At 46.3% G+C, this 26,282-nt stretch overlaps 1 protein-coding gene across 5 annotated transcripts; it reads right to left on the minus strand.

The window, feature by feature from the left end:
- Positions 1-238: 238 nt before the first annotated feature.
- Positions 239-24,523, minus strand: TMEM72 (transmembrane protein 72). Of its 5 annotated transcripts, none has more exons than XM_037056717.1 (6): positions 24,471-24,523; positions 24,163-24,304; positions 8,798-8,864; positions 5,003-5,074; positions 4,054-4,193; positions 239-2,585 (listed from the first exon to the last, which is right to left on the minus strand). In XM_037056717.1, exons 2-6 carry the CDS (start codon positions 24,230-24,232, stop codon positions 2,107-2,109), a joined length of 828 nt encoding a protein of 275 aa, XP_036912612.1. In that variant the 5' UTR covers positions 24,233-24,304; positions 24,471-24,523; the 3' UTR covers positions 239-2,106. The 5 variants fall into 5 exon arrangements, with proteins under 5 accessions (XP_036912612.1, XP_036912611.1, XP_036912613.1 ...); XM_037056716.1 differs by having other exon boundaries at positions 24,419-24,507; XM_037056718.1 differs by lacking the exons at positions 8,798-8,864; positions 24,471-24,523 and having other exon boundaries at positions 24,163-24,411.
- Positions 24,524-26,282: the final 1,759 nt, after the last annotated feature.

A 26,282-nucleotide genomic window follows, 5' to 3' on the forward strand; every position in this document is an offset into this window, starting at 1 on the left:
GTCTATTTAATGGTCTCACCTCAGCCTTTTTCTCCTTTTCCAGCAATAAGAGTGCTTGAAAACTACTTTGCTAATCTTGATAAGATCATAATCATTTGGATCTCTAATGCTGTATCAGACTCTCCTTTAATGATGACAGGCACAAGGAAGCCTAGAAGTCTCAGAGTCACAGGCACAGCATATCACCTGGAGCTCCCAATTTCCCATTCACATCTAAGATGCAACAAAAACAATGCTCTTGGGTTTACAGAAATGTTTATTAAATGAGATCTGAGAGCTCTGACATTATAATTCTGGGTGTGCTTCTTTGCATGTAAGCTTGTTATCCATCCAGCTCTGCTGCCTAAGCTTCTGAGAATAAAGCAGGAACACTGGGGTCTGCAGAGACTGGCTGCATCTGTGCTCATCACATTCCTCTTCTTCACATGACAGGTTCAAGAGCCTGGGCTGGTTCTCTGCACACATGGCCTGTCTAGGACCCTTCCTCATTAAAAATGGGCACAATTCCCATACATTCATACTCACATTTCATATTACTCATTGTCTTCTGACTGTGACTCTCAGATCCTGAAGTCCCTTCTCAGTGACAGTTAAAGAAATAGCTCTGCTATTTCGACCATGGAGGGCTTACAGAAATGTGTCTTTTTCACTTGGTTTACAAAATAACTGTTATTGCAGGAAGAGATCTGCTAATATGAGACACTTGCTGCCTTCAGCCATGAAAATGATACTAACTTCTAGTTGGCTATTTCCATACATTTGTGAAATAAACTGTAGGGGATGCTGAAAAGTACACAAGAATAAACACACATTTCTTACCTAGACCTTAAAGCATGTGCTCTGAGGACTGTTCTGCAGATCCTGGTGTCTGCTCACACACAAACTCAGGAGCGTGTAATTGGATTTCTCATTAATTCAGATTGTCTATGAAGAAGAGCATGTTTGCTCTTCCTTACAACAACCCTGTGGACCAAAGGACACTTTTAAGAAATGAAAACATATTGCAAGTCCTTTAACTAAGGAATATCTGATTCAAATTTCTTTGCTGAATCTGGGTTAACTCTCACTTCCATGGCATGGTTGCAGACAGCTAACCTGCCCAGTCACTTTCCTCCTACCCTCCCTTTTCCCCCTCTTCTTCCCTCCCATTTTGAACAAACATATTTATCATCTATTCTACTACTGGGCACCTAAGAATGGCAGAGCCACTTCTGTTTGCTGGGTGAATCTTCAGGGTACCACTTCTGTGGTCCTTGTGTATAGCAGGCACTGCATTTTGTGCTGTGGCATTCATGGCTGAAATATGTCATTGGCTTTCAGGAGCTTTTAGTTTACATCATCTACTTGGAATCTTGGAAAAGTTCATGAGGTGGGGATGAAGAGAAGCCTCAGTGGTGCTTTCAGAACAAGCACCCCTCATCTGGCCTGGCTCTCCCTGCAGTGAGAAAAGTGGCACTTTTTCCTTCAGTGGCTCTGTGACTCCTGCTGCCCAGAGCTAGCCCCAGGGAACAAAGAGCATGCAGCCCACTGCTGGGCACTACTCCCTTGTCCTGAGGGCCTGCAGCCTGGTCATTTATCCCTAACTGAGCAATCTCATTTGGAGGTTGGGACCCATGGCCACCTTCAATACTTTCTGTGGACATACATAAGTTGTCAGTGAATCCTTGGGCCTTCAGAGCTGGGATGCTGCCTCAGAAATGCGATGGACAGAAGTCCTTGCTGAGTGTTGAGATCTGTGTCAGGAGCAACAGAAACCTGGTGGCTTCCCCTGGGGCTGAGGCAGCCTTGTGTGAAGTGGGAGTGATGATCTTTTTGGAGAAAGCACAAGCACAAGGATTTCCTCATTCCATGTCCAGGAGGAAGAACTTGTTCTGGTTTGAAGCAGTTTGGGCTTCATTTGTACCTCCCTCAAGGCCACTTCAGGACCTATCATGCCACTCAGTGGCTCCAGAGGTCCATTGGAGTATGTTTGCCCCCCCCCTTGAAGAGCTGACCTGCAAAGACCCTGGGGTCCCCAGAGGGCCCACAAATATCAGGAAACTCCAGGCAGAGACATTAATCTATGCTGACCCCTTGTCAAACATCTCCAAGGCTTGAGTAAGCAGCTCAGAAGAGGATGATGTCTGTGAGAGAAGATGGGAAGCGTGGAGCCTGGGGTAAAGGGATGATGGGGGTAATGTCAGAGGTGGTTTCCTCTGGCTCACTGTCCTCATTGTCTGGGCCTTCGATGAGGCCTGGGATGATCCTGACCACATGATCTTCAAAGTGCATCTGCTTCTTCTTGGCTAGTGAGTCAGCATGCTCCAAAGTCAACTCTGTCAGAGCATCTGGGTGCTGGAAGGTGCTGGGCTTCCTGGTCCCCTTTAGGATGCACTTCATGTGCATAAAGAGGGAGTTGGACCCCTCCTTGAGGGCTCCATGGAATGTGTAGGTTTTCTCAGTGTCCTCAGAGGTGATGGTACTCATGGCACTGCTGGAGGGGTCTGTGTACTGCTCCTGAGGGGCTGGCACCTCAGGGGAAGCTTTGTTCTTCTTCCGTTTGCTGAGAAGGAAGTAGGTCAAGCCAGTGATGATGAGCATGGAGCCTGGAAGAGATCTGGGAGGTCAGGATGCTAGATGTGTCCTAGAGAAAAGCCAGAGGCTATTCAAACCCATCATTCCAAAAGGCCATGGCAGCACACATGTGTGGCCACACCCAGGCTGCCTGAGCTCCAGCCCTTTCACCCAACTTGGACTCACACATCCACAACAGCATCAAGAGGCAGGCCTAGTGCCTGGCTGGGGCATGTCAGCAGGGCCAGTGCCATGCTACGGTCTTCCTCCTAACTGTTAGATCAGGTATCCTGTTCCTGAGGCCCCCTTTCTACTAACAGCTGACCCTGGTGTTGCCTGAATAGACTTCCATCATCACACTCAGCCTCCCTCTTAGTACAGCTCATTGGAGTGGACCTGTGACACCTTCAATGTGCCTGGATTGTATGTTGGATACCAGGGTCCACCTGCTGAACTGGACTTCCTTCCCATTCCAGAAGCAGGAGATTGCCTTCACTTTTTAGCCTCCCCAATAACCACAGAGAAAATTACAGATACTTTTGGGTGGGGCTGGTGTGGCTTTGGCCCCCCTTCCTGGCCCTTCACGCAGCCTCCAGACCCCTCTGTACCAGGCTGAGACTTGCAGCTCTGGGTTCTTTGCTGGGAATCCTTCCCTGTCCTGAAGAAGAGTGGAAGGTGGCTGTCCTGCCTGCCAGGGCCAGAGCCTCTTGGGCCTCTCTCCCTTTCCAAGGAGCAGGAGGTAGTGACTTGCTCTAGCTTCTGCAGTGATGAACCCTGCTCAGGAGTCCACTGAAGAGCCTGGCAGAGTGGCCTTCAGAAACCATAACAGGCACTTTATAAGAAACTGCGGGAAGGAAAAGGAGATTCTGGCTTTCAATCTTGTCTCCTTGGGCAGTTTGCTTCCTGGCATTTTAGATGGATCATGAGACAGGGCACAGTTTCACAGCTAGAAAGAAGGCAGAGGAGGCTGTTAGCAGAAAAGGTCAGGACAAAACCTAGGAGGTGGAAGCGAGTCCTGACTTCTGAGATCAGGAACCAGGCTGACCAGCCAGGTTTGTGAGATGGAGTAGGGGAAGATGTTGCAGCTTTGAGGGTCTTTATAAGTTGTTTCACGTTATGCTTTCCCAACCAGGCTGAAGAGTTTGCATCTGAATCAGGCACTGAGAAGACACAGGTGGCTTTGGGCAGAGCAATGGCCATCTTTCACCCTCCTAAAGCTCAATCTCTACACAGACTTTGAGAGAAAGGCCAGGTCCCTTTTACAGGTGCAGTTTCTGGACACCTACATGAAAGATTAAGAGAAATTTCTGATGTTTAATCAGCATGGAGAAGTCTGATAGGTCCTCATCTTCATGACCTAAGCCAGAGCAGGCAGTGAGGTAAGTGGGAGACCTGGAGCCAATGTCACTGCTGACTGAGGTGAGAAGGATTCAACCCTTTCTGCTCATTGCCTACTTGTGGTAGGAGCTGCCTGCCTCCACTACCTCCTGTAACTCCTACCTGGGATGGTCACATGCCAGACCAGGACAGGGTGGAGGAAGCAGGCCACAGACAGCAGCATATAGGCCAGGAACTTCTGGAAGCAGCCCAGCCACTGGGCCTTTTCTCTTGCTCTGTAGGCCAGAGACCCTGGCTGACACCTAGGAGGAAAAATTTCAGGGTTAGTGGCAAGCAGAAAATGACTCAGGAAAGCCTCAGCATTCTGTGAGGCTATAGGAGGCTGGGGTGATGTTCTACTGTGGCCATGTTCTCTACAGTGGCCTCTGGCTGAGCACCCCTAGGGTGGGAGTTCTCCGTAGTTACATAATTAGGGTTCTTGCCTGTGTCCCTCCAGAGGGACTGCAAAGGCAGTGAAAAGAGTCTCAGAGGTCTCAGGGGTCCCCTGGGAAGTCCACAGTACAGTAGAGAAGGTAGGCAGTATGGGAGACACCTGGCTGGAACAGTTGTGCAGATCTTGCACTGCACAAAGGACTTGGCTATGTGGGTGAGCAGGCTGGAATTCAGCTGCACCCTACTCCCAGAGACTTGCCTAGGCAAGGAATAACATTGGCCCGGAGGGGCTTTTAAACTGGCATGCTGAGTCCATACATAGGCCTGGCAGAGGCCTGGTACTGAGCAGGTTTCTTCAGGGTTGCTCTCTCCAGGTTTCAAAGGAAGGGAGCACTTGCCTTTTGGCCCATCTTCGTCATTCTCCAAATTGGCCTGGAGCAGGGCACAGCTTCATCCTGCCCAGGCTGGCTTTGGGGAGTGATGGGGGTTGGCCCTTCTTCTACACCCCACTGCTTGCCATGGCTCTTTGGTTCCCCCTGGTGGTCAATTCCTTTGTGACCAGACCTTAGCTGGGTGAGGAGGGTTCCAGAGCTGATAAAACGCCCCTTTAAGCCTAGGTTTTTTCCCTCCCTGGCCCCTGAGAAAAGGCAAGGATCCCTTGGCAGTGGAGGCTACTTACTGAAAGCAGATGGTCAACATCTGAGCCACAAAATAGGCCCCTTCACACACGGAGACGGTGACTCCTGTAAACCTATGATGGAGACAGGTGAAGGAGGCTGGGCATCCTTTGATTCTCCCTTCACTTTCCTGTGAGCCATCTCCTCACAGCACCTTGGCCTCCTGGGTAGCTACAGCTAATCAACTGACCAGGAGGTTCTTGACTTAACCCCATCACCCAGCCAGCTTCCACCAGGAGCCATCTTGGTGCCAGGACCTGTGTTGGATTGGGTTGTGGTGTTAAAGGAGCTGGGGTCTGGGGCTCAGAGATAGGTGAGGAGGATGCTGCAGGCTGGCATGAGAGACCGCCTTGATCCCAGCACCCTTGTGTAGACTCTGGCAGATGTTCTTCTATCAGTGGTTGCTAGGACAAACAGTCATTGTGTGACTTGAGAGTCTTAAAGCTGAACTCATTTTCTTTTCCCTCTTTTCTCATCATTCAAAAAGTCACTAGGATGGGCTGATTGTGTTCCTTAGATAGCCTTATAATTAGTCCCATTCTCTCTGGCCTCACCTGTATCACCTGAGTTTGGACATTGCCCCTGGGACACATGTACCTTCCCCCTTTTGTCCTCACTGACTCCCTGGCCCTCACCTTCTGCACCCTGCTCCTCCACTTCATCACCAAAGGCTCCCCAAGGGCTTGTTCTGATACCCAAATCTGATCATATTCTTCCCAATTTAAAATTCTTCAAAGCATTCTCATATTCCATGTGTGGTCTAGAGACCTTCTGATAAGAATACCTGGGGAATATGTAAAATGATAGATTCCTGGGCCGGTCCTAGACTTTCTTTTTTTTTAAACTGGAGAATCTCACTGATCTACAGAATTTGCATTCCAGTGCCTTTTAAAAGCCTACATAAGCTTCCACATTCCTCCAACTACACAGGAAACTGCCAGGTGCCACAGGGCCTTTACACAGGCATGCTTCTCTTGGAAGAACTTCTGCCTTCTCTCCTTGTCTGTCTGGTGGTCTCTAATTCTTCCATGTGGCTTTGGCCTTCTCTTGGAAAGACTTATTTTTAAGTGTTCTGTGGACTTGCATTGAAGTAAATGAATGAGTGAGAGGAGATGTTGCCTTGCAGGGGAAGGGTTTCCTCAGGGTCTTGGGCATTGTCCCTGATCAACTGTGTGACCATAGGCAAGGGGCTTGACCTCTCTGTGCCTCATTTTTCTGAGAATAATTATTGTGTTTCAACAATAAAATTGTTACAAGGAGTAGATGTATTGATATTTTTAAAGTCCTTCAAATGTGCTTGGTACATAGTTCTCATTACATACAGACACCAGTGTAGGCAAAAGTAGGTTTATAGTTGTTCATATGGAAAAGTACATCTTAGTAAATAACAATGTAAGAATAAACTCTGTGTTTTGTATACTCACAACTGTAAACCTACTTTTACCCACCTCTGTATGTATTAGTTACTATCATTGCTTTCTGTCTCTCATTGTGACTATTTAGTACTTTACCTCTACTTTCTCCCACTCTCTCTATGCCTCCCAGTGTCTTCCTAACTCTTATTCTTCATATTTTAAGCGGTAATACCTTTGGACATTGGGTAAGTATGAGGAAGGCAGTGAAAGGTCTCATAGGAAAGAGTAAGAAGGGAGAGGAAGCAAGTGTAAAGGAGAAGTGGAGAAGAACAACGGGAAAGCCAATGACAGATCAGTTCCTTCAGGTGCTTACTCTTGACCATGATCCGTGCTTGGTCCTGGGGACACAGAGAAGGCAGTGACATTCATATAGCGTATGTGTTACAATGAATGAAGGCTCTAACTGTGAAGGAACACAGTGCCAAGAGTCCAAGATGTGCATAGGGAAGAGTGCATGTTGGGGGTGAGAATGGGAGGAAGGAGTGAAGATAGGGAAGCAGGACATTAAGTCATCTGGATGGCCCTTGAGGAATGAATGGACATGAGTACAAGAAGGATGGGCAAGGTGGGCCATGGGTACTAATCCCTTGGGGTTGGAGAACAGGGAATAGTCAGAAATAACTTCTAGGGCTGGACCACGAAATGACCAGATGGGCACAGTGTCCTCTTAAGACAGGCAGAGCAATCAGGAAGAGGCAGGCTGCTGGGCAGAAAGCAGGCAGCATTAACTTGTCACAACCTGACCTGGTACAGTCAGATTTTAATAACCCCCAGATTTTACCCTAATAAGGTTTGTGGGTCTATGAGGAAACCATAGGGAGAAGAAGAAGTCCAGGACCTGCTTCTGGATTCTAGGGAGACAGTGCATAGTGGCTGGGACAGTCTCAGCAAGATATGAAGAACCTTTAGAGCAAGAAGCCACTTCCAGCCAGTAGGGGTCCCAGACACAGGCAGGGATCCCAGGGCAGGATGCCAGGAAGCAATGTTTTGGGAATACTGAAGTGGGTCAAAAGGTACCCCAGGTGTCTGACAGGATGAGCAAAGGCTTAAAGGAAGGCGATGTGGATGTGTTTGGGAAAGAGTCAGGACATCCTGGGGTATAAACTGAGTGACAAGAAATAAGGTGGAGGTTAGAAGATTACAAAAAAGTGTGGCTTGGAGGCTGTGGCAGCCATTGCAAGTTTGTCAGAGGGCCCTGTGTTTCTGAGTGGCTGATGTTATGGCATTGTGGAAATGCACTGGGAGGCTGGGACATTGTTGGAAGATGGTGGATGTGATCCACTATGCACACCAAAGAGCTAGTCTGAGCAGAGTGGGTGGGCTCCTTAGCATGAAGCCGAGGCCACTGTGATGAAGGTAGATGTGATGGGGGAGGGGGAGGGGAGGAGAGGACTCACCTTGCTGACCCCAAAGGCATACTGAGCTCCCTGTGTCCTTCAGGACTGGGCTGCTGAGAAGCTGGGTAGTTAGAGCCTGCAGGGATGCCAGGCTTTCCTCCCACCCTGAAACATCACTGCACTGTGATCTCCTCCCTGCCAGGGGAGGAGAGACAGAGGTGTTTGCAGAGACAGCTGGCAGAGATGAAAGAATAGAGTTTGGGGAAATAAAAGTACTGGGGCCCCACGAGTCTGTGCCCTGTTGCTCATGAGCTTGGTGATGTGGGTTGAGCAGCTTACTCCCACTGAATTTTCTCATTTGCAAAACTGGGACACTATTCACTTCTACAGTGCTGTCATTAAAGGACATGATGCAAATAAAAAAACACATTTAATTGTTCTTGGCATGAAGATGGGCTGAAGTTTATAGTCCTTTCATATGCTCCTCTCTCTAAAAGAACTCAGTTAATGTTTTCTAGCTAAGAAATTATTGAAGAGATGAATGGGTGGATAGATAGATGGGTGGGTGATGGAAGGACAGTTGGTTGATTTATGGGATGGTTTGACTAAAGCCCTTTTCAAAGCAGAGGATATCTTTTTTTTTTGACAATTTATTTATTTATTTATTTATTTATTTATTTATTGGTCTATTACTCCCATCCCGTACCACCCCCCATCCTCCCCCCTCCCTCCCATTTCCACCCTTCTCAGTTGTTGTCCATGTATCCTTTATATACGTTCCTCTAAATCCCTCCCTTATTTCCCCTGAAATTCCCTCCCCTCTCCCCTCCGGTCACTGTCAGCCTGTTCTCTATTTCAGTGTCTTTGGTTATATTTTGACAAAGCAGAGGATATCTTAAGGGCCACTCCAGTCCTTCCACCTTTGGGATAGGATGGACTTATCATGGGAAAGGGCGGGGTACTCTGGGTTAATCTGAGAAGATAGACTCAGAGTGAGGTGGGGCAGAATATGCGGGCAAAGAAGGGCTTGTGTCCACATACTCACAGCAGGTAGAAAGCCAAGCTTTTGAAGTGCCCCCGGAGGAAGGTCTCAGTGCCCACGCCGATCAACACTAAGGGGAAGAGGAGAGGGGAGAGTGGCCCAGGTGCTCCAGCCACAGCACTGCCCTGAGGAGGGCTCCTTGGCCATAGAGTCAGACTTTTCCCTGGGGACTGTTTCCCACGGGGCACAGAGACTGGTGGCTTGGAAGTTACAAGAGAGCAGGGAGTCTTCTGAATTTTTGGTTTCTGGAAACCAGAGTGGTTTCAGGCAGAACCCCACAGGACTTTTAGTCCAGAGCACAAATGCCACTCTTCTCTGCCTACACAGGTCATGCCACCATCCCTGAGCACCCCCAGAGACAGCCCATGATGACAGGATACCACATGCTCTGCCCTATAGCTATCTTCTGTGTGTCCTGGGTTCAAGGGACCTCACTGTCTTGCAGGTCCATGCCCATGTGTGCTGTGTGTCTGGGCTTCAGTGCTTGGACATGAGTGAGAACTGCCTGTTCTTGCTGTTTTCATGACTTTTTTTTCACTTGCTGGTTTGGCACCTACATCTCACACTCATGGCTCATTGCTTTGGACCCAGTGCTGATGAAGCCCCTGGGGTTTTGCTCTGGCATGGGAAGTGCTCAGCCTTATCTTCCTCTTGTCTTTTCTTGACAGTTGGTACTCAAACGTTTGTGCTCAAACCCTTAATCTTCCATTTTTCCAAGGGGAGTTTTGTCTTGGACACACCTTTGCAGACTTTCTGGTTCCCTGTCATTTGCTCACAGGACTCTCTTGCTCTAACAGGTTCAGTCAACCAGCTATGGCTCTGACCCCATGTACTCACTGATAGAAACATTTCCCAGACAGCACTCAGGTGTTCACAGACCTTCTTTCAGGACCATGTTGGCCCACAAATCAGACTTATTTCTGGACATAAGTGATCATACTCAGTGCATCTACATTTCTCTCTCTGGGCTCAGATGTTATACCCTACTATTTGCCACCTTGTCCTATCCTACCCTGAAAATTCAAAGATGGTGGATTGGGTTATTAGATTTGCTTGTGAAGGGTCGTTCTCTTCTGCTGCTCATGAGCATCTCTGGGCCTGATGCTTTCTCTCTTCCCTGGCAGAGAAGCTCTGTAAGCTTTTAGCCCTGGGTGGCCTGAGCTGTTTGCCCACTGTAGAAGTGCTGCCTTCTGAAATGAAATGTCCCCAATTATGCCACCAGCATCTCCACCTTTACATCTGGGGTATTGTGGAAGTGCTACAAGGAGAAGGGGACAGAGTGTTTTAATCTAGGAAAGGAAGGTCAGCACCCATGTATTCCTAGTGATGGAGGCTCCCCTGTGCTTGAGAGTGGTGGAGGACACTGTGTCTCTGTCCTTAGCAGGTCCTGGCTACTCATTGACTCTTCCCCAGGGAAGAGCAGGGAATACTAGTCAGCCACACACCCCTCTGCAGTGCCACATTATGTGCAAACCATTAAGTGCCTAACATGCAGGGCATTTAATGGTTTGCACATAATGGTCACATGTATCTTGGCTCCTCATAGTAGACCTGTGATGCAGAGAATTCCATACTCCCCTTTCACAGGGAGGAAAATGAGGCTGTGTTCTCACAAGGATACACACAAGCCAGAATGTAAAGGACCTACAGACCAAACTTGAGATTTCTGGCTGCAAGTGGTGGGCAGTTTTCTGTTTTTTCACTGTCTACCAGTGTATGTTTATGGTGTGTAATGTCTGCATTGTGTTTTGTGTGTGGTATGTATGTGTCGATATGTGTTGTATGTGTTATGCATATGAGTAGTGGTAGCATGCACACATGTGGCAGCTAGCATGTTGTGATGCGTATGTGTGCTGGAGCGTGTGTTGTATGTGGTGGTGTGTGGTGGTGTATGAGCTATGTGTGGCGTATGTGTGTTGTGTGTTGTGTGTGGCATGTGCATGCATGGGTGTGTTGCAGGCAAATGTTCATTTATTTATTTTTCACTATGTATCCCATTCTGTTCTCATCACTTAACATTTATTAACTTCTTTAATTATCACAACATTCCTCTGAGAACATGCTATGTTATCTTCATTTTACAGAAGAGGAAGCTGAGGTACAGAGAGCATAAACAAACTAAATAAGCCAACCAACCATGAAGGCCTAGGTTAGATCCTACATTTTAATTTCTCCTTTGTTAGTTAGTAGCTGAGTCACTGAATCTTTCTGAGCCTCAGTTTCCTCATTATCTTTCTTGAACATATGGTTATGAGGATTAAATAAGCTGATTATGCTAAGTACATCATAGTTGCTTAGTGAAACAGCTTGTTGATTTTTGTCCCAGGCTTCATTCACATCAGAGTCTTTGTAGATTTACGTGGGCTTGTGGAAAATGTCCAACAGGTGGCAGAGAACAGTTTTGGAAACTTAGCCTGGTTCTCTAACTGGCACCCATTTGGCCTGTGGAGAGCTATTTTGATACCTGCTGACATAAACAAAGGGTCAGTATGCAAAGTTGAGACAAGATGGAACAACATAAAGTCCTCTGTCTGTCCCCTATATCTGTCTGTCTGCCTGTGGCCCCAACCCATGGCCCTCCTTCTGCTCTGGAGTGAGTTGGCTGCACTCCTGGGTGTCTCCTTGCAGCTGTTCTTAGATGGTATCTTCTATATCATCTTCTGTGTTTTCTGTTTGAATGATGTGGGGTCAAGCCCAATGGTGGGCTAGAGTTAGGCATTGGGCTTCTTTCTCTCTGGGGCATGCCTGGACCAAGGGGAAAGACATGACATGTACAAACTGAAAGAAGTACCATGACTCAGACTGCAAGAGAGGCTCACTGAAGTGCTCTGAGAGCCAGACAGACAAGGGCCATTCCTGAAGACTTTAAACCAAGGTGGACTGGGAAGGCAGCAGGAAATGGACATGTATAAATGAAGGGGCAGGGCACTGCAGGAAGACCTCTCCTTGCAAGCATAACAGCAAATTATTTCTTATGGAGCAGAGGCCCATGGAGTGGGACATTGGGCAGTATACGTGGACTAAGGCCAGACTGTGAATCTTTTAAGTACCAGACTCCACACATTAGGCATGGGAGACCTTGGGTGTTTTGGAGCAGCTGAGTGATGTGCTCAGATTGGCATTTCAGAAAGCTCCCTGACCTTAGGTGGAGAGGTAAAAGGCTTTGGTGATATTTGGCTAAGACTGCTGGCAAATGTGACATGGTGGTCAAGGTATAGGACCCTGCTCTAGATGTTTCTGACCCTCTCCCAGAACACTGCTAGTCTCCATTTTCTTTGTTGGTCTGACTTAAAGCAAACTTCTGATGGTGGCTCTTAATGGTGCGCCCAGGGAATCTGCAGACAGGGCACTTGGGAGAGGGCAGGGTTGCTCTGTCTAGGGGTTCAGATAAGGAAAATATTCAGACAGAAAGGGGAAGGGCATGCCCTGCTGTCGCATGATGATCTTTTGCCTTTTTGGGGGTCGTGGAAGCAGAGATGTGAGATGGTCACAAGTAATCACAAGATATTTGGGTTTGGAAGCTCCCTGGGCAGGTCAACCCAGCTGCCTCTCAGGGAGATCCAAACACATGCTGTACATTGCAGTAGGCCCCCTACACACATCTTGTTTACTCTCACAACATTCCTCAAGGTGGGAATTGTCAACCCAATGTTATTTATGGAAAAACCCAAACCAGCATTCTGGAAGTGAGCACCTTGGTCCAGGCCACTGGTAATAAAGGGCAGAGGGAAACTGAAGTCGAGACCAATCCTCAGTGGTTCCAAGGCTCCTGCTTGCAGAGGTTGGGGAAGGACCCTGGAGAGAATGGTGCAGGTGGGAAAGGACAGTTCCTGGGCCTTTAATAAGAATGGGGAGTGTCAAATGGATGAAACCTGTATTACATGGGCAGTGGACTACTGCACCCCCAAGTCCATCAGAAAGTGGCAGAAAACTGCCCCATCCCTACCTTAGTGACCCTTTTGACACTTATACATTCACCGCTTACCCTTGGGATCTGGCAAAGAGCCCATAGCATGGGAAGAGCTCTCTTCTGAGTGTCGGAAGTGGTTGCAGCCTGAATCTCACCACCCAGGGCAGATCCACCAAGCCACCCAAGAGTTTCCCTGGTTGTTCAAGGTCCAAAGTCCCCAGTGGTGAGTCTATACCCTCATTCACAGCATATCCTTTGTGCCAGTCCAGGTGAAGTACAGGGGTGCAAAGGAAAGACGTGTCAGAGCCTGAGCAGTCAGTTGAACAGACCCATGAAATAGAGATGTCAAAGGTGGGAATAAGCTACAGCATAGGAACAGGAAGAATACAGGTTGCATTTCCTTGGAAACTGAGGGGATCTCTGCAGAAGAGAAAGGCAAGGTGATACCAGGAAGATGGAGCAGCATGAGTTAAGAGTTTGGAAGAGTGACAGCCATGACTCCATGTACAGATGAAGGGTATGGCCTTGTCTTTGGGTGCCTCTCTGTGTAACTTCTAGGGCTGAGCAAGTTCACATGGCCACACTGAAGCAGTGACAGTGTGGCTTCCTGGTCCCATACCCTTATGTCCTCTTTCACTTGACAACTCTCTCCCACCCCTTCAAGGGAGCCAGGCCCAATGAGACAGCTGTGCCCTGTGCTCCTGGGAAAACCTCTTCATCAGCAGTCTGGGTATAGCCAAGTGCCTGGGGACCACTGCTTCAGCAAGGACTTATTCTAGTCCTAACACTTATCTCCCCAAAGTTCTCCCTGGACTCTCAAGGTTGTGCCAATGACCATCTCTAAGTTAAGTGAGCCAGGAATGGTTTCTTTGTGAAAACATTCCTGCTGACCCTCAGGCAGTAACTCTGACACAGACCTGCTGGATCTGTGACAGCAAAGGGGAGTTGACCACAGATACTTCAGAGTGTTAGTTGAGAGATAAATCTAATTATAACAATGCAATTTGAGGCTTCTTTGTTAACAGCGATATGTGTTACATTGAAGCTGGCTGGGCACAGATTCTTTTCAACTCTTCCCACTGAGAGATATAGCATAATTTTCCTTCCCTTGAATGTTCACTTGTCTGATTGAATGATGGAGAGGTAAATTTTGGGGACTAGCATGGCTAATTTGCAAACAGCTTCTTCTACTGAGACTTCTTAAAATACTTGTTCTGGGAGAAGCTACCATCACGTAAGAAGTCTTACATTTCTGAGGCCACCATGTATGAGAAATCCCAAGATAATCATGAAAAGAGAGAGAAAGAGAGCACCCCAGAACCTGCCAGTCAAGCATGGGGCATGTAAGGGAAGTTATCTTTGATATCCCAGCCCCAGAAAGTACAAAGTGCGAAAGAACTGCTGAACCTAGCTAACAGAACATATAACTGCTCTAGTTGCCCTACCTGAAACCCCAGTCATTATGGAACCCAGGAGAGCTGTTTTCACTGTGCCCTGCCTGCATTCCTGAGCCACAAAATTTTGAGCATAATAAAAGAGTTGTAGTCTTAAGCCACTAAATTTTGAGTTGATTTATTATGTAGCCACAGATAGCTGAAAAATCAGCTTATCTTATCCTCTAGCTACCTGAGATTTTTGACCCAGAAGTTCCAGTGTCTGGCCTGGTCTATATTCTGACTCTTTCAGGAGTGAATTTTCCCAAGGCCTCATGGCCTCTGGCCTTTCTCACTGGGTCTTCAACTTAGTTGTCAAGAAGTCAACTCCCAGGCTCCTAGGTCCTGCAGCATATGTCCTCCTGCTCAAGTGGGTACACAGCCTTAGAGATCCAGTCACCTAGGATTAGGGGTAGTGTCTGGGGCCTTCTTTGGGGCCATAGAATTCTGTGGTGGTTTCATATCTTAGGATTTCTTAGCGGACCCATGAGGCTCTGCCTTTCCAAAGCAGGTCCCTTCTACGACTTCATTTTGCAAAGATGCTCAGTTGAAAAAGTGAAGAAAGCAGAAAGTGAGATCTCCCACTACAGGAGAATATTGTGAACTATATTCAGTACTCACTGCAGATAGCCACATGAGGCATTGCCATGAAAGGCCCTCTCCTGTGTGCTTAACTGACCTCTAGCCACTGACGTGTGCTGGGAAACAGCTGTTTATGGAAGGCGCCACAGTTCTACATGACATAGATGTCGGGTTCCAAAACTGTTTTGACTGAGGGCCTGGAGTTTCCTAATTCTTCAGGGTCTGTCTAGTCTTCAGAACCAGACACTTTAGAAGCCAGAAAATGAACATGAAGTATAGCCGTAAATTAGAGGGTGAAGAATGAAATTGGTATGCAATAAGATCAGCCATACTGTCTCCTGAGTGTCTGTCTCCCCAGGACTGCATGGGTGGACCACCTGTTCTCTATAGAACTAACATCATCTCTGTGAATGAAGATGGGCTCAGTCCTCATATTGTAGTGTTAGACTGAGGAACTGTGCCAGCTCTTCAGCTGTAGGCAGGGCTGTGAGTAAAACAGAAGTTATAGCATCTGCTGAGCCAGGACGATGGTGAACTGAGCAAGGCACTTGGGTACAACATGTAAATAGGTGCTCACTCTAAACTGAGGGACGCATCACTCCTAGGACCATGGATCTAGTACTGGCATCGAGACATGTTCAAGGACTATAATTTGTGGGCTCTGGCTGCTGATGCAATGTGGTCTGCACTCTTGGTTCTTTCCCTTCCGTATGTGGCAGCCTGGCTGGAGTCTTGGAAACTCTGCCTTCATAGGGCTCTGGTTCAGCACAAAATAGGTGACTTTCATCAGCAATTCACCCCAACAAAGGACCCTGAGGTCCTTGTATAGAACTCAGCATGGAGTCAGAAGAGCTGACAGCTTGACACGGAGACAAGGAGACAAATGCCATACACATCCCCCAAAACAGAGCTTCATTATAACAAATTCTCTGCAAGAAAGAATTTTCCCCAGAATAGCCTTGATACTGGCTGTATAATGCTTCCTGCTGTAGGTGGAGGTGCTGGCAGAGCTGTGCTGTGCTGCTTTTATATCACTATTAGGGGCCTGTAACTTCATCCCTTCCCATTATCTGTCCCTTAAGATCCCATTATCCCTCATTCCAGTCCAACAGAAACACATTACAAGCCCATTCCAGCAAGTCATCCTCACCCCTTCATTTCACTTTCCTGCAGTTTCTAGGTAGGCCTCTTGCATGGAATCAGTTAGAGCCAACTCGTCCTCCTCAAGCATTTGTGGGCAAGCCTGGCCTCTTCATCCCACCCCTTTCCTGTCTCTCCTGTGTGGGCTGTGTTCAACCCCTGGAGGAAGACTTTCTTCTCCCAGAGGCTAGGCTTTTTGTCTGAGTTACTTTCCTGAGCTGTTTATTCTAGTTTAGGCTTAGCCATTGTCAGAGACTGTGGCCCAAGAGGCTGTGCTACAGGCTTTGGTCAGGTAGACACCTTGTGAAGACTTTGTAGGTATTTTGCAGGCCCTAGTATGTGGGTGGACAAAAGGTAGGAGGGTGCTGTGCTATAGCAGAGAGAATATGAAGCTCGATCAAAAAGGCTGAGTCTTGGCTCCTCAAACAAATCATAACTCTTCTCTGCTTTCTGAAAAATGAGAATAATAAAAACATGTGTAATTGGAACAAACTGACAGTAATCAGAGGGGAGGTGGGAGGGGATAATGGGGTGGAAAAGGGGGAAGGGTTGTCAAGGAACATATACAAAGGACACACAGACAAAGCCAAAGGGGAGTAAGATTGAAGGTGGGAGGTGGGTATGGCTGGGATGGGGGGAGTAGTGGGGGGGAATAGAGACGACTGTTCTTGAACAGAAATTAAAAAATAAATAAAAAAGATTAACCCTTTAAACAAACAAACAAACAAAATCTTAAAAAGAACTATGTCATTCACTATGAGAGTTCAGTCTCAGTAAATTATAGTGTTCTGCAAATGTAGATGATGGCTAATAGTATTATTATGAGAGGCAAGTTGTTCTTAGTAGTGGTCTCAAGGGGAAAGAGGTTTTATTTTCATCATTTCTTCCATTAATACACAATTTTATTATGACTAAGAGCTCTTCTCTACGCACCAATGTTGCTCATTGATTTTCTTATCTCAGCTTCTTCTGCAGGCCCATCCACCACACATCTCTTTTGTAATACCCTCTGTGTAGTCTCCTAGGACCCTAAGGGCTTGTACCATTGTGTTCTTGAGGATGGGGTCTGTGTGTGGTGCTGATTGCTGAGGGGCTCTTTCCCTGACTTCAGCTCTTGTGCTGCTCTTGCCTCAGTATGGACTTCGTGGTTGATTGTACATTGTCTGTTCTGATTCCCTTGCTGTGTTGAGATCTGACACCTGTCTTGCATTCAGTGCCCCCATGGCAACATAGGATACTTGATAGAGATCACTAGAGACCTCACTAACTAACCAGCTTCTCTTGCCAGGCAGTGATCTTTGTCTTGGTTACCTGGGTAGCTGGATGAGAATGTCATACTCACTGCTGCTGAGGGTAGCCTCATAACTCCCCATATCTTATGTATTGCTCCTCTTCATCTGCAGGTATGGGCTACCTCCTGCTGACATTAGGGTCATTAGTGTCTAAAGGGGCATCTTAGTAGGAATGCACTGGGCTGATGACAAATGACAATGGCTGGTGATGTTTTAGGTTCAGAAGAGGGCACAGCTAGTTGTAGAAGTGAATGAGATTTTCACTGTTTCTAAGAACATGGAGATGTTGAAGCCAGTTGCTAAGAATCTGCTGAGACATAAGGTAGTACCTCCAGGCTTCTTAACTTAGAAGTTCTGATAGATTCTAAACACAGTAGGGAGGTTTACCTGTATATTGAGAGCTCTTCAACTGACACTTACGAGCCAGGTTTCAGAGGCACTGTGATTCAAAAGCAAAATTTTCTAATAGCAAGTTTTAAATGTTCAGTTAGAAGTGATTTTAGAGTTTAGTGTGGCACTCGGGACCCTCCAATAACTCTCACATGGCTGTTTGGAGAATTTTCTGAAGGCAAAACAGTCCACTCATTCTTTACTAGATTCTTTAAATATTAACCATAGATTAAAGCTGACCAGCCAAGAGGCTGTTTTTGTTTGGCCCTGTAGAAAGTCCCTGTGGTAGAGTGTTGTGATGCCTCCAAACCTTCACCCCTCTCGGTATCCACACATTTTGTTCTAACTTTGCAGAGAAGTCTGTATCCCCAACCCTTGAATACTGGATTCAGCAGTGTGACCTGCTTTGGACACCATGTAAGCCCTCTCTCCCCAGCATCAGCCACTTGTATATAACTACATTCCTTTTTGATAATAACCTCCTGTAGATGGCTATCCAGAACTAAGGAAAATTTTCAAAGAACTGTCATCCTATGAAAAATAAACAAGGTTATCATCTTTGTGGTTGGATCACTATGAGGGTGTTGAGCGAATGGTGATGGAAGGAAACTTGACTTTTGGTGGAAGGAATAAAATTCAATATACAGATGATGTACCATAGACTTGTACATTTGAAATGTATATAGTTTTATTTATCAATGTCACTCCAATTAATTTAATAATAATAAAAAATAGCCAAGTTCTTGTGGGCTGATCTTAATAACCCAAGCTTAAAATGTGGAGGAAAATGTTAGTGTAAGGCCTCTCACAGTCCAGCCCCTTCTCCCCTCTCTAGCTTCAAGGGTCAAATATTGCCTTATTATTTTCCTCTGACCTTCTTTCACTTCCCATACTGCAGGAAGAGCCTATAACTCATGCTGTACAGTTTCTGTGTTCTGAAAATCCCTCTAAAATCAATGGGCACCCAGTGAGAATCTATATGCCAGGCATTTTCCTGCTTTAGTCATCATTTCATTGAATGCTCACAACCCCAAAGGACAGATACATTTGTTATCTCCATTTTATAGATGAGAACATTATTTTTATTAAATTTATTGGGATGACACTGGTTAATAAAATTATATAGATTTCAGGTGTGTAATTCTAGAACATATCATTTATATATTGTATTGTGTGTTCACCACCACCCCTGCCACCCAAGTCAAGTCTCCTTCCATCATAATTTAAAGTAGTTAGGTAACATGCCTAAGGTCACACACCTAGTAAGTGATAGAGAAGGACATAATTCATCCTTCTATACACCGTGCTGTAGTGCTTAGTACCAGGATGTGTATTTTCTAGTTTGTGTCCTTGGTCACCATATGCTTCTCTAATGGAGGTCATACCATTCTAATATATGTGTCTACGTTGCATAAAGTGGAAACTGCAAATGTTTGCTGAATAAATAAATCCTAAGTGGAATTCTAGGTTTCTTGTTCTTAATATAAGAAGGAGGGCACAAGTACAAAGAAATAAAGAAAAAATGCTTGAACTAAATCATGTTATTTTTTCAGTGGTATGGGGGTGGGCCAGAGGGAGGGATATTTCATTTACACACTGAGACACACAGATTGGGAAAAGAAAATGGTCAACATTTATGGAGGATCTGAAAACAAAGTGGTTAATAACTCCACCCATTGATGTGTTGGAGTGCATGAAGCTTCCTTACATGGTAGGAGCAAGAGGGGGTCACAGGGATATACATTTAGGAAGGGGGAAATCAGAATGGAGTGTTCAGGGTGGTTTCTTCAGAAACATTATTTTGTTTCTGAAGGCTTTGAATAGGGTTAAGGTCAAATACACATTTGCTGTATTCTTAAAAAAATAATGAGAACATTTGGGTTTAAATGCTTCTTTTGCCCTAGTCTATATTTATAAGCCACCACTTCAAATGGAGTGTGGCAGGAGTAGAGACATAGGAAATATGGCCCTGTACTTAGTGTAGAGGAGAGGTTAATGGGTCAAAGCCTAGAAAAAAAAAGACAAATTCCTAAGTGATCCCAGACATTGGCCCTCATAGACATTGGTGGGGCTTCAGCAAGATGATGACTTTATAGTATGTTCTCAGGTATGCAATGCTGTATCCATAAATGAAGGTGCTACTGTGATAGTTCTCTCTGGAAATGTGTACAGATTTGTCACTGGGTGAGGTCCAGGAGTAGGTCTGGCAGATAGTCATAGTAGCACAGTCAAATCATGTAATCACTCAGAAACAGAATGAGTGGGTGTATCATACGTGTGTCTTTAGATTTAAGAAGTGTTTGGTCATTCTTGACTATGCTCCATTATTACTATGTCCATCTCTGCCATACTCCCTCTGCCTGTCAGAACTGACTGATGGCAGGGTACTAGGGAAGAATGATGGGTGGTCTTAGATCTCACTGGTACACTCTGTGTGTTTTGCATTCAGAATCCTGGGATCACCAAGATCTGGAAGGACGTGCTCCTTTAGATTGATTTAGGCAAAGGACACATTGATTAAGAATTGAATCTTAGGAGTGGACGACCGTTAGTCCAAATCTTGTGTCACCTCATTTTGGTTGTGAGAAATAGAGCAAATTGCTCTATTTCACTAAACCTCAGTTTTCCCTACCTATAATGAGGATGAGGATGAACATAGTGGTGCTCCAAAGGGTAGTTATGAGGATGAAAGGTGACACTATATTTAAAACATGTAGCACAGAGTTTGGCTCACAGTAAATGCAAATAATAATGTTCATTGTCAGCTATTACACCCAGAGTAGAGGCTAGAAGAGCAAAAAATGCCCTTGAGTGCTGGCAGTGAAGAGCTTCAAGATTGAAGCCCTTTGCTTTGAGGAAAGTTGGGAGGCCCCAGCAAAGGGTGCAAAGACATTTTCTCAGCACCTCCTCTTTTGGGGAAGCCCAAGCCCATCACGTACAAGGTTGCAGCTGTGAAGAAAGGGCCCAAGAAAATTAGTCTCCCCTCTCTTTTCTCCACACCCACCCAAGTCTGGGGCCTTCAAGGTACAACATCTGCCCTGACACAGGGAACACTTCCCATTACATTTCTTGCAGGCTTGGGGCAGGGCTGAGAAGTGGTGAGTAAATTCATGGAGATTCACCCTCAGGGCTAGAGAAGACTGCAGGAATTCAAAGGGAAACTACTCTGCCTCCCCGGAGCAGGAATGGGGAGCAATCCCCATGCCCAGCTCTTTGCCCTTTCTATAGGGGAGGGACGCTCCAGGCTGCTGTGCTTCTATCTCAGTTAAAACCTCCTTTTCCAGATTTTCAGGAACATGTATACAGGACACATGGACAGAACCAAATGGAGATAGGTTCAAGGGTGGGAAGTGGGGATGGCTGTGGTGCAGGGGAGTTGGGAGCAGAATGGAGACAACTGTACTTGAACAACAATTTTAAAAAAGTAAAAAAGAAAAATCTCCTTTCTCAGGTTCCCTTTCTTGATGGTTAGTCTGCAAAGAGAACAGCTTGCATGGTAAAGGCTCCCTTGGAGCCTTTTATAACTCAGGTTGTCATAGCTCTTCTCTCAGGCAGACACAGCAAGGACCTGCTCTGAGGGATAAACAAGTAGATGTCTAGCATCTGCACAGGAAGTTCAGTGTGCTTACAACATGTATGCAGTTCCTAGTGTGTCCTGCTCTCCTTAACAGGCTCTGAGAGGCCATGCCTGGGGACATACATACAGGGCCTTCTCAGCTACGGTGGTCATGAAAATGAGTGAAGCCAGCTAAGTATAAGACTAGTGGGGAAGAGTGGGTTTGTGTTGACCTATAAACCTTATGATTGATGCAAAGGAAGAGAATTTTCTAATTTTTGAAACGCTTCTGGCTGGGAGCTGTCTGTCCATGGCCTGGTTACTCTCATTTGTTGGTAGTAATGTTCTGTCTGTGTCCACTCTGTGGTATGGGGCTGGATGAGGGTTGGGGCAGCATGGCCCTCGGGACCACTTGGCATCCTAATGAAAGTTCATCCATAGGGGCCTGGGTGAAAAGGGAGTGATGAGCTCAGCCAGCACCTGTGCAGGGCATACTGTGGCCAAGCTGCTGGGTCTTTCCATCCCTGTGGAGTCCCCTGGGATCTTGTACCTTTGCAACTTCTGACAGTCACAGATCCTGTCTGCATAGGGGATGAAGCCAGCTGATGGAAACTGCCAGGTTCCTGGAGGTGACTCTCTGGATGACGTAGGGTCACATGCTTTTCCAAGCTTCTGGAGAACCACACTCCTCCCCACAGCAGGACCAAAGGCTACTGGAGGTCTCTGATTTCTGCAAACTGAGAGACTCTGTCTCAAGTCTTACTTCCTCTCTAACAACAATGACCCTGTCAATGAAGGGAATTGACAATGAATTTGTCAATTCATTGGGAATGAATTTTCTTCCAGTATCACCGAACTCCTGGCCTATTCCTGCACACTCACATGTGCATGTATGTACATGGCTGCACACCCTTACTCTGTTTGAGATAAATTAGACTTTTAAACTGTCTTTAACTAATCCATTAGAAGGACAGATACATCTTAAAATAGTTTTTAGACAGGAGGCAGAGTGTTGACCCTGGGCAGAGTGTGGCAGGGAGACTCATTGTGATACCTGATAGCTGAAATTGCAACAGCAATTTCATAAAAAAAGGCTTAAGGGAATAAAGAATTTGCAAATCTTATACAGTGGAAATAGGCCAGCAGTTCAGTGATACTGGAAGAAAATTCATTCCCAAGAACACCAAAGCCTTTCTCTCTAGCTTCCCACTTGCTCTCATCACTTTATAAAGCCCCAGGATTATTGAAAAGCATGGCCAATAGAAGGCAATTAATGGCCAATTTTTAGCCTAGATCCTATATTAAGACCAAGTTGGAGGCCCATCCTTTGCATTAACAGACAAGGGTTGTGGTTAAGAGGAGCACTCACATGTGCATGTATGTACATGGCTATACACCTTTACTCTGGTTGAGATAAATTAGACTTTTAAACTGTCTTTAACTAATCCATTAGAAGGGCAGATACATCTTAAAATAGTGTTTAGACAGGAGGCAGAGTGTTGACCCTGGGCAGAGTGTGGCAGGGAGACTCATTGTGATACCTGATAGCTGAAAGTGGTGTGCTTCCACATTTGGAAACCAAGGTTTAGAGGAGGCAGGGTGGAGTTAAGATCAACAGTTGTAGACCAGAACTTGAACCCAGATGTGGAAACCCATTTAGGGTTAACTTCCCTTCCCTAAGGTGGGAAGTTGGGGGCATTGGCAGTCATTCCCATAGCATAGGGTACAAGTGTTTTTGACAGAATCTGTAACTGACTTCCCCACCAGCTCATTTAATAAGAACACTCAGGAGAGCAATTCTAGACCCTTCTTGGTGTCCACTGGGTGTGGCTTCCTACCCTGTAAGCATAGAGTTCTTTGGTTAAAATCCTGGCCTTTTTGAAAGTCAAGGGACCAGGGCTCCAGGTTGGCTGTCCCTCTGATCTGCAATGTGACCTTGGCTAAGGTCACTCCCCTATTTGAGCTCAGATGCCCCATCTTATAACAGGAAAGGCAGGATTAGATAATCTCAAACAGCCCTTTCTGTGCTAACTCAGGGCCTACATGCTGCAGAGCCAACTCTCGAGCTCCCCCAAGAGTTTTTTATCCCCAGTTTCAGCTAGCTATGATCTGTTCATGCATCCTTGGTCCTCCAAAACAACTGGCCAGCTGGTCCAATTATCTCTACTGTACAGACCAGATGGCTCAATTCCAAAGACCCTAGATGGCTCTTCCAAGTTCACACATTAGCAAAAAACAGGCTGGGGCTGGAAGCGACACTGTTTGAATCTGAGCTGGGGGACATTTCCCATTCTCCAAAGGTGGAGAACTACTGGAGGAGCAGTGGGTGTCTCCTCCTTGTTCCCAAGGACAGTGTGGCCCAGAACTGAGAGCTCAGAATGCTGCCTAGTCACTTTCCCCACACAGATCCTGGCCATACAGGGGGCATAAAGCTCAGGGTCAGGGTTTGCACTGGGAAAGTAAGCAGGCAGCACTCAAGATTGCAGTCACACTGATTCTGCTCCATCTATTCTCCTGGCAAGTAGAGCAGCTGTGGGATCAGGCCAGTAAGGGAGAGGAGCCCTGCAGAGGGAACCATTTTCCTAAATCACACAGTGGATTAAGGGAAGCCCCCATCACACAGTACATCACACAGTGCATTAAGGGATCTTCATGCACCACACAGTGGTGCATGACAGGGGCTGCGGTTTGAATAAACCAGATGCACCCTGTTGACCATTTTCCTAACTCTACAGTGAGGCATCTGGCCTTTTACACATTAACCTTCAGCCCCCACCCCCACCTCACAACAGACCTCCAGGAGGTGGGGCAAATCCTTCCACTCATTTAAAAGATGAGGAGGTTGGTAGGTTGCCAAATAAAGATTAAACACCAGGCCCTTTGATTCCTTTGCACCAGGTGCTGCTCTGCAGAACACTGTTTTGGGGGGTCTTGGGAAAGAAAATGAAGGGCAGATATGGTCAGATGTATCAGCCCACCCCTGGTCAGATGGCTTCCACCTCCCAGGAAGCCCTGTCTGCTCTGCTTAGTGTTCAGAAGACTACAGCAGGGAGATGGAGTCTTACCTGCTGCGGTGCTGATGCCCAGGAGCCGGCAGGTGTATTCTAGCCCAGTCCAGAACACCTGTAGCTTCATGGTGCTGGGGCAAGGGCAGGGTCCCAGCACAGCTGTCAGCAGAGGCTCTGACCTGAGATGCTCTCGTAAGACCTGTGTGCAGTGGGAGGCTATGGCTGCCAGCTTGGGGCCCGCATTCCTTGAGGCCCTGCCTTCTCAAACCAGTCCCAGCCACTGTGGCCTAGCCAAGGTGTGACTAGGGCTCACCTTCTTGGCTTGGCCGCCTGTGCCCTTGTCAGGCACTGAGCTTAATCATTACCTTGGAAGAATGTCCCCACTACTTTGAGACACTGCTGTGGCTCTAGTGGCAGTCTGAGATCAGGCCAATTAAGGCTGGGCTGGAGGCAGGCAGCCTGGAACTGGCAATGAACTGTTTCTGGCTGGGAGGAGGAAGTCTGACAAACAACCAGCCTAGGCCCCTCCTTATCAGGCAGGGCAGAGACAGTCCCATCTGGACCTCAGGCTGATGGGGTCTGCAAGTGACAGTGTGCATGCAGGTCCCTATTTGTGCATATGTGGGAGAGAAAGGTGCCTTTAAATCACCAGCAGAAACAACTTCTGAAATGAGTTCTAAGGTTCTATATTTCTGAGTATAGGTGAATTAGAAATCTTTTGAGTCTATGGCAGGCTTGGATTCTGACCAGACATTCTTAACTCAGACCCATGTCACATGGGAACCTTCCTTTATTCCTGAACATGTCTCTGGACATGTGATGTGAAAAATCACTGTGATTCTTTGGGACACGAGTTGCTATGCCAATAATTAACTGGTGACCTTGAGGAAACACAAAAATATTTGTTAGTCTCAGTAACTTGTAGAAAATAACTGAGAGGGTTTGACTAGATTGGTGGTTCTTAAAGTATGTTCTGAGAGCTGTGCCAAGAAGCCCAGCCTCTCAAATTTGGACATTGCGGGCTTTCATTAATTCATTTTATTCTTACTGTTTTTCAAGTACAGTTGCCTCCATTTTCACTCCATCATGGCCTCCCACCCTACCCTTCCCCACCTCCCACCTTTAAACCTATCCCCTTTGGCTTTGTCCATGTGTCCTTCCACATATTCCTTGGTGGACCTTCCCCTATTTTCTGCCATTATCCTTCCCTATCCAATTCTGGTTACTGTTAGTCTGTTCTTTATTTCAATGTTTCTGGTTATATTTTGCTTGTTTGTTTGTTTTGTTGATTAGGTTCTACTTATAGGTGAGTTCACATAATATTTGTCTTTCACTGCCTGGCTTATTTCACTTAGCATAATTCTTAATTTACTAATTTATGTAAGAGATTGAAGGATAGCAAGTTTTAGTTTACCCCCTTTCTCACATGGGATAGATGACAAAACAACCAAACAAATTAGAAAAAAAAACCAGACCAAATTCTAGTCATAAGGGAAAACTCAGGCATAATCCACTTTTTTCCTTTGGTGAGGATGGTTACATGGTCATAATAAATACATAATTTTTGCTATTAAAATGATTCTATTTTGACTGATTAATTTGATCAAGATTTTGTAGCATTCTATAAAGAATACCATTGTTTTTCATCCTCCCCTTTGAATGAATTTAAGAACCTCTGTGTTTGTGTAACCTTTAAGGCCAAGTTTAAAAATGTGTGATTTGACATATTTATTTCTCAGGTTAGTTGACTGTGTTTAACAAAAGACTGTTTATCAACTCCAAACTTCCCAATTTTCCTCAGATCTTGACACCTGAACCCCATCCCTCAAATACTGCTACCTGGTCTCTGACCCCCAGTGCACTGCACAGATGGAGCTGCTGGGGGCCAGGTGTCATCAGCAGGCCCTGGTTCCATGCCCTGTGGGAACGTGTTCTCTCTGGCTGGCCCCACAGCGTCCCTTACTTGGTACTTGCTGATGGCAGCTGATTTTGTTGTGTGACTGATGCCTTCAGGCTCTGAATACAGGAAGCACTTCTAGGGTTTGGGTCATGGGTTATGTTCAGCTCACCCATTCTGGTTATAGCCTCCCCTTACTAGTGACTTTGATTAAGGAATGAGAGTATGACCTAGTTAGGGAATGAGAATATGACCTAATTCTGATCAAATAGCCTGGAAG

Source organism: Sturnira hondurensis, unplaced genomic scaffold (genome assembly GCF_014824575.4).
Source record: "Sturnira hondurensis isolate 20B ecotype Veracruz unplaced genomic scaffold, ASM1482457v3 Scaffold0009125, whole genome shotgun sequence".
NCBI classification, from domain to species: domain Eukaryota; kingdom Metazoa; phylum Chordata; class Mammalia; order Chiroptera; family Phyllostomidae; genus Sturnira; species Sturnira hondurensis.

Coding starts and splice junctions, on each gene's coding strand:
- TMEM72 (XM_037056717.1), bottom strand. CDS start 24,232: ATGAAGCTACAGGTGTTCTGGACTGGGCTAGAATACACCTGCCGGCTC. Junction 8,865..24,162: donor GGGCATCAGCACCGCAGCAG/GTAAGACTCCAT, acceptor TCTTCCCCTTAG/TGTTGATCGGCGTGGGCACT. Junction 5,075..8,797: donor AGCTTGGCTTTCTACCTGCT/GTGAGTATGTGG, acceptor TCTCCATCATAG/GTTTACAGGAGTCACCGTCT.